This window comes from Mobula hypostoma (genome assembly GCF_963921235.1).
Source record: "Mobula hypostoma chromosome X1 unlocalized genomic scaffold, sMobHyp1.1 SUPER_X1_unloc_1, whole genome shotgun sequence".
NCBI classification, from domain to species: domain Eukaryota; kingdom Metazoa; phylum Chordata; class Chondrichthyes; order Myliobatiformes; family Myliobatidae; genus Mobula; species Mobula hypostoma.
Genome location: NW_026948165.1, coordinates 244,677 through 257,464, shown reverse-complemented (window position 1 = coordinate 257,464; position 12,788 = coordinate 244,677). Strand labels below are relative to the sequence as shown.

General features: G+C 49.9%; 1 protein-coding gene across 1 annotated transcript; it reads left to right on the top strand.

Annotated features, from left to right (window-relative positions):
• The first annotated feature begins 3,025 nt into the window (after positions 1 to 3,025).
• On the top strand, positions 3,026 to 11,202 carry gpr84 (G protein-coupled receptor 84). Its single transcript, XM_063039249.1, has 2 exons — positions 3,026 to 4,360; positions 9,091 to 11,202. The coding sequence occupies exons 1-2, from the start codon at positions 3,755 to 3,757 to the stop codon at positions 9,655 to 9,657; spliced, it is 1,173 nt and encodes a 390-aa protein (XP_062895319.1). The 5' UTR covers positions 3,026 to 3,754; the 3' UTR covers positions 9,658 to 11,202.
• The last annotated feature ends 1,586 nt before the right edge of the window (positions 11,203 to 12,788 follow it).

Genomic DNA, 12,788 nt, shown 5'->3' with positions numbered 1-12,788 from the left:
CATCATTTGACACCTCTCCGTCCATATCTGTAAGTGGTCTATGTTCCATTGTACCCATTGGCAATCTTCTTCACTGGCCATCACATCACCGATCTTTGTATTGTCTGCACCCATCCATGTTTTCATCCACGCAAACACGAGGAGATCTGCAAATGCTGGAAATTCAAGCAACACGCACAAAATGCTGGTGGAACGCAGCAGGCCAGACAGCATCCATAGAAAGAAGCACAGTCGACGTTTCGGGCTGAGACCCTTCTCTTCTACCAGCATTTCGTGTGTGTTGCATGTTTTCATCCAGGTCATCACACACAGCAGAGATCCCAGTTCAGATCCCTGCAGAACACTACTAATCACGAACCTCCAGCTAACATACCCATCCACCATCACCCTCTGTATTCTATGGACAAGCTAATTCAGAATTCAATCCCATCTGTCTTCGTCTTTTCATGAAGCTGCAAAATAACTTCCCAATTCTTGAACTCAGTGACTCGACTGATGAAGGCCAGCATATCAAACACTTTTGTCAACCTGTGCAGCCACTGCCAGTGAGCTGTGGACCTGGGCCCTATGATCTCCCCTGCACATCAAAGGTTCCAAGACTCCTGGCATTATCAAAGTCTTGTCCCTTTGCATTTGACCTCCCAAACTGCAACACCTCACAATTGCCCGGAATAAACTCCATCTGCCATTCCTCTGTCTATGTTCCCATGTCCTGCTGAAACCTCTCACTGCACCTGGTCAAACCATCCCTCTTGCCCAGCCATTTGGGGCACTCTCAGGATAGGGAACGGCATGCTCAAACCCCCGAAGTGCACCCATCCCTCCGCCAGCTCTTCATCCCACCCCCACCCACCTCCCCAAGCTCCCTGCAATAGATGAGGTAGTAGAAGATGCTGACGCAGCTGAGGTCGAAGCTAAACATGAAGAACAGCAGGATGGTGGTGTAGGACCTCCCCCAGAAGTGGTGGAAGGAACAGGTGCAGATGGCTGGCAAGAAGACATAGATGTTCCAGTGGGGGCTGAAAAGGGCCAGCTCCAGGGTCCAGACGAGGGGGAGGATGCGGTTGGAGGAGAGGTGGCCAAAGCAGCGGGAGTTCAAGATGAGGATGCAATGGGCCACGGCGATCAGGGTGAAGTTGGAAAGACGTTGGAGTCCATTATTAAGGTTGAGGTTTCGGGGTACTTGAAGGCACATGACAAAATAGGCTGACGTCAGCATGGTTACCTTAAAGGGAAATCTGTTGGAATTCATTGAGGAAATAACAGGCAGGATAGGGAAAGGAGAGTCAGTGGATATTGTTTACTTGGAATTTCAGAAGACCCTTGACAAGGTGCCGCACATGAGGCTGCTTAACAAGATAAAAGCCCATGGAATTATGGGAAAGGTAGCATGAATAGAGCATTGGCTGATTGGCTGTGGGAATAAAGGGAGCCTTTTCTGATTGGCTGTTGGTGACTAGTGGTTCACCAGGTTTAGGGTTGGGATCACTTTTTTTCATGTTTCTATCAATGACTTGGATGATGGCCAAGTTTGTGGATGATACGAAGATAAGGTGGAGGGGCAGATGGTGTTGAGGAAGCAGGGAAGCTGCAGAAGGACTGAGACAGATTAATAGAACGGGTAAAAATGTGGCAGATGGAATATAGTGTAGGGAAGAGTATAGTCATTTTGGTAGAAGGAATGAAAATGTAGACTATTTTCTAAATGGGGTGAAAATTCAGATATCAGAGGTGCAAAAGGACTTGGAGGGTAGGTTTCTTGTTCAGGATTTCCTGAAGGTTAACTTGCAAGATGAGTCTGTGGTAAGGAAGGCAAATGCAATATTAGCATTCATTTCAAGAGGACTAGAATATAAAAACAAGGATGCAATGCTAGGGCTTGAAAAGGCATTGGTGAGGCCTCTCTTGGAGTATTGTGAGCAGTTTTGGGTCCCTTATCTAAGAAAGGATGTGCGAGCATTGGAGTGGGTCCAGAGGAAGTTCACAAGAATGATCCTGGGAATGAAAAGGTTAATGTATGAGGAGAGTTTAATGGCTGTGGGTCTGTTCTCGCTGGAGTAGAGAAGACTGACGGGAATCTCATTGAAAGGCCTAGAACAGGTGAACATGGTGAGGATGTTTCCAATAGTGGGGGAGTCTAGGACCAGAGGGGACAGAATAGAGGGATGTCCCTTTAGAACCCCCACAAATCTTCACACCATACTCCAAAGGCAAACTAACCAAAGTTTTATACAACTGCAGCACGACTTCTGACTTTTGTATCAATCGCCTCATTGCCGTAGACAGCTGTTGATCCCAAGTCATTTGGTATACTTAAAGTGGAGGCTGATAATTCTTAATTAGTCAGTGTGTCGAAGGCTACGGGGAGAAGGCAGGAGAATGGGATTGAGAGAGATAATAAATCACCCATGTTGTAATAGCGGCGCAAACTCGATGGGCTGAGTAGCCCAATTTTGCTCCTTTGTCTTATGGTCTAAAATTTGTTCCTGTGGACTTTCCCTTCTCCACTGGTGGTGCTGGTGCTGGTGGTGGTGGTGGTGGTGGTGGTGGGGGGGGGGGCTATTACACAAACTGTGATCGTGTGGTTTATTCCGAACAAAAAGTCCTGTGCTTGATTGTAAGTACTTCCCCGTAGCCCTTCCGGTCTTGCAACACAGCACTCCTGCACTTCTTCCGGAACTTGAGAAATTGGTTGTGTCCCAACTTCGGAAACCACTAGCCCCGACACCCCCCCCCCCGCCCATCCCCATCTCGTGACGGGAAGGCGACTACATCTCTGGAAACCAGCTGTTTCCTTCTGTCTCCGCAGTGATGTCTCTCGACCGGTGGGGTGGGGTGGGGTGGGGTGGGGGTGGGGGTGGGGGGTTTGGGAGGGAGGTGGTGCAGCAGAGTGAGGGAGGAACTCGAAGGGTGACGCAGGTGTTGCTCGACGAGTGGATTGGGAGGTCAAGAGTCTTATCATATCGTACAAGGGGACCGTTCAATAGTGCAACGATGGTGTCACACCAAACTAATGTCACGTGCCTGCGTGTCGGCTGTTTCCCCTCTATTGTTTCCCCTCTATTCCCTGCCCGTCCAACTGCCTCTTAAACACCTCAGTTATATCTGCTTCTACCACCACCGTGGCAACACATTCCAAGCATCCACCGCACAAAGCGGTGCCGACTGTCCGGAATAAGTCTAAGTTTTCCCAGATGTGAGTCGATCCTGTCCCTGAGCATCTTACTCCATAATTACTCTACTATTGATGTAAGGCTCACCGTCCTATAAATTCCTGGATTATCCCTATTTCCCTTCAGAAACATAGGAACCTCGTCGACTCTTCAGTCCTCTGGGACCTCGCTTGTGGCTAAAGAGGACACAAAGATCTCTCTCTCTCTCTCTCTCTCTCTCGGGGTGCTGAGAGAGAGAGTTATCTATGTCAGTATCTGCTTCTCTCTCGTATTTACTCTTTTTTCAGCTCTCCCAGTATCTCTCACTCTTACCCTCTGTCCTCTCTTTACCCCTCTTCCCTCTCTCTGCCCCCTCTTAACCCCTCTCTTTCTCACCCGCCCTCCCGCACAGAACATCTCCCACTTCCCCTCCGGACAGAGGAAAGTCCAGCCGCTCCCTCTTCCCTCCCTCCTTCCTTCCACTTCCCCTCCTCTCCTCTCCGCCCTATAAACCCGCAGCCGCCGACTGTCCCGCAACAAACCCCGGGCGGCAGGGAGAGAGGGAGCCAGCAAACAACTGCATCTCCTCCTCCTCGATCGGGATGGACGCCAATCTGACCAGTGACAAATGCCACCCTGAAGTCTTCACGTACCGCTATTTCGGAGCGCTGCTGGGGATCGTGGTGACGCTGGTGGGGACAGTGGGCAACGTGATGACCCTGCTGGCCTTCGCCACCGACCCCCACCTCCGTTCCCGCTTCAACTTCCTCATCCTCAACTTGACTGTGTCTGACCTGATATACTGCGCCTTCCTGCAGCCTTTCACGGTCGATACCTTTATCCACTTCACCTGGAGGGGCGGCGCCCTCGCCTGCCGCGTCTTCGGTCTTATCCTCTTCGTGGCTAACGCCGTTTCCATCTTCAACCTCATCCTGATTGCTGTGGGCCGCTACATCCTCATCACGGACTCCCGCCGCTTTGACCGCCTCTCCTCTAATCGCGTACTCCCCTTCATCCTGGCCCTGCCCTGGGCCCTGGGGCTGGCTCTCTTCGGCCCCCTCTGGAACATCTACGTCTTCCTGCCGGCCGTCTGCACCTGCTCCTTCCACCGCTCCCGGGGGAGACCCTACACAACCATCCTGATGTTCTTCATGTTCGGCTTCGGCCTCAGCTGCATCGGCATCTTCTACTACCTCATCTATCGCAAGGTCGGTTCCATCACAAGGAGGGGAGGGGACTGGCGGCGCGTCGGGGCCACTTCAGGGGTTCAGGCGCGCGGTTCCCCGTCCCGAGAGGCTGGACGAGAGGGAGGGTTGGCCGGGGTGGGACGGTACTGGAGTTGGAGGAAGTTCGGCTGAGGTTTCAGCGGGACGTGAGAAAAGGCAGGTGGTGTTTAATCGGGCAAGGGTGAGGGGTTACACTTTGGGAGGGCAAATGTAAACGGATGGGGCACCGTTAATAGCAAGAGTCTTAGAAGTACAGAGGGATCCTGGGAGCCCTAGTCCATAAATGAAATTGGCCGTACAAGTAGACAGGTTGATGAAGAGGACGGATGGCAGGCTTTACCCTCATTAGTCAAGATACTAAGCTCTAAAGTTGGGATGTTGCGATTACAAGAATTAATGATGTTGTGGACAGTGTTGAAGGTTGTCAAAGAAAACAGCAGGGTTTAGACCAGTTGCAGGTCTGATCAGAGAAATGGAGGATTGAGCTTAATCCGGACAAGTGCGAGGTGTTGCACTTCGGGAGGTCAAACCGAAAGGGACAGAACACCGGTAAGGGCAGGACTCTTAACAGTGTTCATGTACAGAAGGATCGTGTGGTCCAAGTCCACAGCTCCCTGAAAGTGGCCGCACAGGTTGACAGGCCGGTAAAGAAGGCATCCGGTCTGCTTGCCTTCATTGGTTGGGGCATTGAGTATAAGAGTCAAAAGTCTTGCTGCATCTGTGTATATAAATCTCTGGTCAGGCTACACCTGGAGTATTAGATTCATTTCTGGTCGCCCCATTACCGGAAGGGTGTGGGGGCTTTGGAGAGGGTGCAGAAGAGTTTCATCAGGATGCTGCCTGGTTTAGACAGCATGAGCCGTAACTAGAAGTTGGGCAAACTTGGGCTGTTTTCTCTGGAGCAGCGGAGGCTGAGGGGAGACCTGATAAAAGTTTATAAGATTATGAGAGGCATAGACAGAGTAGACAGACAGTATCTCTCTCCCAATGGTCGAAATGTCTAAAACCAGAGGGAATGTTTTTAAGGTGAGGGGGGTAATTTCCAAGGAGATCTGCAGGGGAAGTTTTTATTTACATAGAGAGTGGTGGACGCCAGGGATGGTGGTGGAGGCAAATACAATAGAGGGGTTTAAGAGGCTTTTAGTCAGCCAAGTGAATGTGCAAGGAATTGAGGGATAGGGATATTGTGCAGGCAGAAGGGATTTAACTTAATTCAGCATCATGTTCAGGACAAATATTGTTCTCAATTCCTGAAGGGAGGGAGTTAACCCTGAGTAGCTAGTTGTTGGATGAAGTACAAGAGGAACAAACCTCGTATTTCCTCTGGATAGTCCACGCCTGACAGTATAAACACAAGTCTCCAATTTAAGGGAACTGTTCTCCCTTTCTCTACCTTTCCCATATACACCCACCCAAGCTCCCCAGCACCCTGCCAGTCTCCCCTCCTCCACCATCTACATCTGCCCATCATCCTCACACTCTTTTCCTGTGTCCCAGGAGAGGGGAAGAGTTTGCTCTCCTGATCAGGGGTAACATCATAGCTGCACTCAGAGGGGACATCCTGGCAGGTTCGTCCACCAAGAAAACTTGAGTGGAGCTCACAAGTAAGGATGATGCAATCAGTCTGATGGGGCTAAACCATGGACCCCTCAATATCCAGCGGGAATTGGAATTGGATTTGTTTTATTATTGTCACATGTACTGAGATACAGTGAAAAACGTGTCTTACATACTGTCCATACAGATCGGATCATTTCACCGTGTATCGAGGTAGAACAATAACAGAATGCAGAATAAAGTGTCACAGTTACAGGGAAGGTGCAGTGCAGGCAAACAATAAGGTGCAAGATCATAACAAGGTAGACTATGAGCCCAATAGTCCAATTTATTATCCTAGGGAACTATTTAATAGTATTACAACAGTAGAGGATAGAAACTGTCCTTCAGTCTGGTGCTACGTGAATGTCCACCCCAGCATGTGAAGACAGACTCCGGCGGAATGAGCGGACGAGACCAATTGACGGTCCAACGGTCAAGAAGGCGGTCCCTGCAAGCGTCGTGGAACGTGTAGAGCAGGACAAGACACAGAAGACATCCTGGTCATCCACTGCGCCTAGTCCCATCTCCAGCCGTCTGGACTCTGTCTTGCCACTGGACCCAGATGGGAATTGGGAAGAGAGAGTGAGGCTGACGCTGTGCAACTCTCCCTCACTTAAATCCAAATCACGCGCTAGTCTCGACACCATCATCATGGTGTCGAGGTCCTCATCGACATTGACGATGGACGAACACATTCACGTGAATGTCCAGGGTGGGTGGAGTCTTCGATTATGCTGGCTGCTTTACCGAAGCAGGGGAAAGTGTAGACAGAGTCCACTGATGTAGACAGAGCTGTTAAGAAAGAGAATGTGCTGTTTAGAAAGGTGATGTACTGTTAAGAAAGAGGATGTGCTGTTAACCTTGAAAAAACATTAGTATAGATAAGTCCTCGGGGCTAGATGGGATATACCACAGGCTACTATGGGAAGTGAAGGAAGTGACTGCTGCATCTTTGATGACGATCTTTGCATCCTCCCCAGCCACAGGGTAGTATGAGTATTGGAGGGTGGCAAATGTTATTCTTTTGGTTCAAGAAAGGTAATAGGGATGACTCTGGGAATTATAGACCAGTGAGTCTTATATCAGTGGTCAGCAAGTTATTGGAGAAGATTCTTAGAGACAGGATTTATGAGCATTTGGAGAAGCATAGTCTGAGATAATGTTACAGCTCTATAAAACTCTGGTTAGACCACACTTCTGTTCAGTTCTGGTCACCTCATTATGGGAAGGATGTGGAAGCTTTAGAGATGGTGCAGAGGAGATTTACCAGGATCCTGCCTGGATTAAAGAGTATATCTGATGGGGAAAGGTTGAGAGAACTAGGGGTTTTCTCTTTGGAGCAAAGGAGGATGAGAGGTGACTTGATAGAGAGGCACAAGATGATAAGAGGCATAGATCGAGTGGAGAGACAGACTTTATCCCAGGGCAGAAATGGCTAATATGAGTGGGCATAATTTTAAGGTGATTGGAGGGAAGTATAGGGGGGATGTTAGAGGTAGGGTTTTACACAAAGAGTGGTGGTGATAGAGGCAGATACATTAGGGACATTTAAGAGATTCTTAGATAGACACATGGATGATAGAAAAATGGATGGCTATGTGGGAGGGAAGGGTTAGATTGATCTTAGAGTAGGTTAAAAGCTCAGCATAAGATGTGCTGTAATGTTCTACGTTCCATGGAGGTGAGGCTGCTTTCTGTAATGTGCTCAGCTGTATCCACAACTCTTTGCAGTTTCTTGCAGTCATGGGCAGAGCAGTTGCCATACCAAACAGTGATGCATCTGAATAGAATGCTTTCTGTGGTACATTGATAGAAATTGGTAGATATAATGTTGGGTTATGGAAAGGTGTAAAAGCAACATGTTTGTCATAGTGGGTGACTTTCACTTCCCCATTATTTAGACTGGGGCTTCTCTAATGCAGAAGGCTCAGACGGGACAGGTTTAGCCGGAACACAGCTGTCATTGGACAAGTCCAACTTTGGCATGCGGCAGTTGCTTATAGACGGGCGTATTGGAGTTCAACACCGACATGTTGCCGTAAGGAGGAAGGGCGATGATGGCAAGTGGCAAGATGGGGGAAGCTCTGTCCTCGAGAGAGCTTGTGAATTTAGTCAGAGAGGAAACTGATGCATGTGTATGAGGTTTAGGAGTTGAAATCTGACCAGCACCTTGAGAAATATAAAGTTTGCAGGAAGGTACTCATGTACGAAGTGAAGAAAACTAGCAGGACCCTGAAATATCCTTGGCAAGTAGCATTAAAGGGAATCCCAAAGCATTTTATACGTGCATGAAAGACGAGAAGAAAATTAAGAAGAGGGTAGGGCCACTCTAGGATAAAGCATGAAATTCATTTTTGGAGTCAGCGGAGGGAGTGAGGTTCTCAACAAGTATTTTGAATTGGTAGTCACCAAGGAGAATGGTGTGTTTTTCACACTATTTTCTGTAAACTCTAGTGACTGCAGTGCATGAAAATCCCAGGAGATCAGCAGTTTCTGAAATACTCAACCCACCCCATATGGTACCAATAGTCATTCCATGGTCAAAGTAACTTAGATCATATTTCTTCCCTATTCTGATGTCTGCATGCTTTTATGCATTGAATTGCTGCCTCATGATTGGCTGATTAGATATTTACAGTACAAGCAGGTGTACCTAATAAAGAGGCCACTGTGTGTGTGTATAAGTGACCTGGGTAAAAAACTGTATGGGTCATTTATTAAGTTCACAGACGACACAAAGATTGGGAGTGTTGTAGACAGTGTAGAAGTCAGCCAAAGGATACAGTGGGACACCGGCCAGTTACAAATATGGTAAACTCCAATGGTAGATGGCGTTTAATCAGGGCAAGTATGAGGTGATGCACTTCAGGAGGTCAAATTGAAAGGACGAGACTCTGCATTCTGTGGTACATTCTAAACCCTGCCTATTCTCTTCCACCTTCTACCTTGCATTGTACGTTCCACATTTGACCTTCTCCATTTTACGTTCTGTCTTCTATCTTCAACACTCTAAGACTTAGCTCCTATGATCCTCGCCACAACCCCTATTTTCTATCTCCTATGCCTCACGGTCCACAGTGAACTAATCCCCACCTTTCCTTCTCCCCCCGCAGGTCCGCAGCGTATCGCAGGCACTGGAGGAGTACCGGCTGGAGAACCAGGGTCGGCACAAGATCCAGCACGCCCAACCCCACAGGGCCGCACCCTCCGACAGCGGGCTGGCCGTGGACGAGGAGGACCCCAGCCGCTCCCAAGCCACGGATGGGACTAGTGTGGCGGCGTGGGAGGGGCCGTCCGAGCCAGGGACGGACTCCCAGCCCGCTGCCCCCACCCCCGACCCTCCCTCCGCCTCTGCTGGCGGTGGAGAAAAAGGAAAGGGGGCGGTCTCGTCCAAGCGGAGTGGGAATCAGGAGTTCCAGAGGGTAACCCGCATGTGCTTCGCCATGTTCCTGGTCTACGTGGCCTGTTACTTCCCCTTCTGTATCATTCACGTGGCGGACGGAAAGAAACGGGCCCCCATCCTCCTGCACATGATCGCCGGTAACTGCACCTGGCTGAACAGCTGTCTCAACCCCCTGCTCTACGCGGTGATGAACCGCCAGTTCCAGACCGCCTACCTCGGGGTGCTGAGGCGTGCTGCCGGCCTGTTCACCCGCTGCTTCTGCCCCGGGAGGTCTTAGTGAGGAGGGGCCAAGCTGCCGAGACATGGAGTCATCCAGTCGTAGAGCCACCGCGACATCAAGTCCAAGGTCATTCATTCCTGAAGACATGGGGTTGTTGAATCATTGGGCCATTGAGTCTGGGAGTCACCAAGGCGTAGAGTGGTGGGGTCCTGGACTCAAAGAGGGGTCAAGTCATTGAGTCCTAACATAAGGATGTCAGAAACAGGAGCAGTGTCGGCCATCAGCTCATCCAGTCTGCTCTGCCATTCAATAAGATCATGACTGATCTGGTTGTGGACTCAGCGTCACCCGCCCTTTCCCCATAATGCTTAATTCTCCTGTTATGCAGAAATCGATCTAACTGTGTCTTAAATGTATTTACTGAAGTAGCCTCGACTGCTTCCCTGGGCAGAAAATTCCAGAGTCACTACACTCTGGGCAAAGCAATCTTTCCTTAGCTCCATCCTAAATCTACTTCCACAAACTTATAAGACATAAAAGTAGATTTAGGCCACTCAGCCCATCAAGTCTGCTCTACCATTCTATCATGGCTGCTGTATTATCCCCCTCAACCCCATTCTCCTGCCTTCTCCCCATATTTGATGCCCTTACTAATCAAGAACCTATCAACCTCCGCTTTAAATATACCCAATGGCTTGGCCTCCAAAGCTGTCCATGGCAATGAATTCTATAGATTCACCACCCTCTGGCTAAAGAAATTCCTCCTAATCTCTGCTATAAAGGGACATTCTTCTATTCTGAGATTGTGTCCTCTGGTCCGAGACTAGTTCTAGTTATGGTTCCACTTGTCAGTAGAAACAATTTTTCTCCATTTCTTATTTTGTCTATCCATTTCATAATTTTGTATGTTTCTATAAGATCCCTTCGCATTCTTCAAATTCCAGTGTGTATAGCCCCAGGTGATGCAATCTCTCCTGATAGGGGAACCCCACCACCTCTGGAATCAATCTGGTGAGCCTCCTCTGCACCGACCTGGAATGGTCGCGTCTTGCAGTTACATCATTGTCAAAATATTGAGCTCCAGACTCACACAGTCCTGGTGTTAGAGAGTCAAGGAAACAGGACCTTCCGCCCAATTGATCCATGCCAACCAAGATTTCCACCTATGACAGTCCTATTTGCTCAAGACACAAGAGATTCTGCATATGCTGCAAACCTTGAGCAACACACACAAAATGCTGGAGGAACTCAGCAGGTCAGGCAGCATCTATGGAGGGAATAAACAATGTCTGGGTCACGTCCTGATAAAGAGTCTCTACCCGAGAAGTCGACATTCATTTCTCTCCATAGATGCTGCACGACCTGCTGAGTTCCTCCAGCATTTTGTGTATGTTACTCCAATCTGACCACATTGGGGCCATATCCCTCTAACTCTTCCCTATCCATGGACCTGACCAAATGCCTTTTAAATGTTCTTAATGTACCTGCCTTAACCACTTCCTCTGGCAGCTCGATCCATATACAGACCACCCTTTCTGTAAAAGACATGGTCCCTTTTCACCTCTCCACATAACGTCAGAACACGCATATGAAATAAAATATTTAAACGTTTGCTTGTGTGTCACTGCCTGGTTTGTCTTGGCAGAGAGTGGTCAGGTGAGAGGAGAAAGGGGAAGGAGAGGGGAGGGGAGAGGGAAGAGGGGAGGGGAAAGGAGAGGGAAGGGGTGGGAGGGGGAAGGAGAGGGGAGAGGGAAGGGGAGGAAGGGGGAAGGAGAAGATAGGGAAAGGGAGGGGGAGTGGATGGGGATGTGGCGGATATGGAGCTTATGGACTAACTCTATCTGGGCAAGAGGGGAGTGTTCCATCTCACTCCTAACCTGTAGACAGTGGAGAGGTAATGTGGTGGATGTGGAGTACATGGACTAACTCCACACGGGCAAGTGGGAAAGTGTTCCATCACACTCCTGACTTGTAGACGGTGGAGAGGAAATGTGGTAGATGTGGTGTGGTGAGGAGGGAACATCACGCTGTGGGAGGGGTGGTGGGACGGAGAGTTGCGCTATGAGAGGGGCAGTGAGTAGGCAGCGTCGTGCTGTGGGTGGGGCGGTGAGGAGAGAGTGCCACTTTATGGGAGGAGGTGGGGAGGGGGTTAGGAGGGAGCATCATGATGTGGGAGGACGGTGAGGAGGGAGCACCACACACTGGGAGGGGTGGTGAGGAGGGAGCACCGTGCTGTGGGAGGGGCGGTGAGGAGGGAGTGTCATGCTGTGGGAGGGGTGGTGAGGAGGGAGCACAACGCAATGGGAGGGGTGGTGAGGAGGGAGCACCATGCAGTAGGAGGGGTGGTGAGGAGGGAGTGCTGCAGTGTGGGTGGGGCGGTGAGGAGGGAGGGTAGCATTGCTGAGAAGCGGCAGGTAACGACAAGACAACTGACACATCAGGATCTGTGCAATGATGTTACACCATCCTTCCACCTGAAATCGCCTGACTTTCAATTCCACATTCAGTTCAGGATCACATTTCAGAGAGACTGAGGCCTTGAACCACTTCTTCTGACAGAGAATGCAGAAATCTCACTTCCCCCGAATGAACCCACAATGAAAAGAATGACCCAGAGGGAAGAGGAGAGGAGTTAACACTTGCTCAACTATTACTTATTCAACCGCAAATCCAGAACCCTGCAGAGGAGCAGTTCCACAGTCACAGTGGGATCACAGTGCACAGTTCCCACCTCCCTATCCCCGGGTCAGATCCACACCGGGAGCACCGATCACAGTTCCCATCTCCCTATTGCTGGTTCAGACCCACAACAGGAGCACCCTGCACAGTTCCCATCTCCCTATCCCTGGTGGGTCAGACCCACACTGGGAGCACCGTGCACAGTTCCCGTCTCCCTATCTCAATGTCAGAATCACACTGGGAATACTGTGCACAGTTCCCATTATCCCTATCCCTGTATCAGACCCAGACCAGGAGCACCGTTCACATTTCCCATCTTGCAATCCCTGGGTCGGACCCACAACGGTAGCACCGTGCACAGTTCCTGTCTCCCTATCCCTGGGTCAGACCCAGACCGGGAGCACCGAGCACAGTTCCTGTCTCCCTATCCCTGGGTCAGACTCACACCGGGAGCACCGTGCACAGTTCCCATCTCCCTATCCCTGGGTCAGACAACATCGGAAGCACCG

Coding starts and splice junctions, on each gene's coding strand:
- gpr84 (XM_063039249.1), top strand. CDS start 3,755: ATGGACGCCAATCTGACCAGTGACAAATGCCACCCTGAAGTCTTCACG. Junction 4,361..9,090: donor ACTACCTCATCTATCGCAAG/GTCGGTTCCATC, acceptor CTCCCCCCGCAG/GTCCGCAGCGTATCGCAGGC.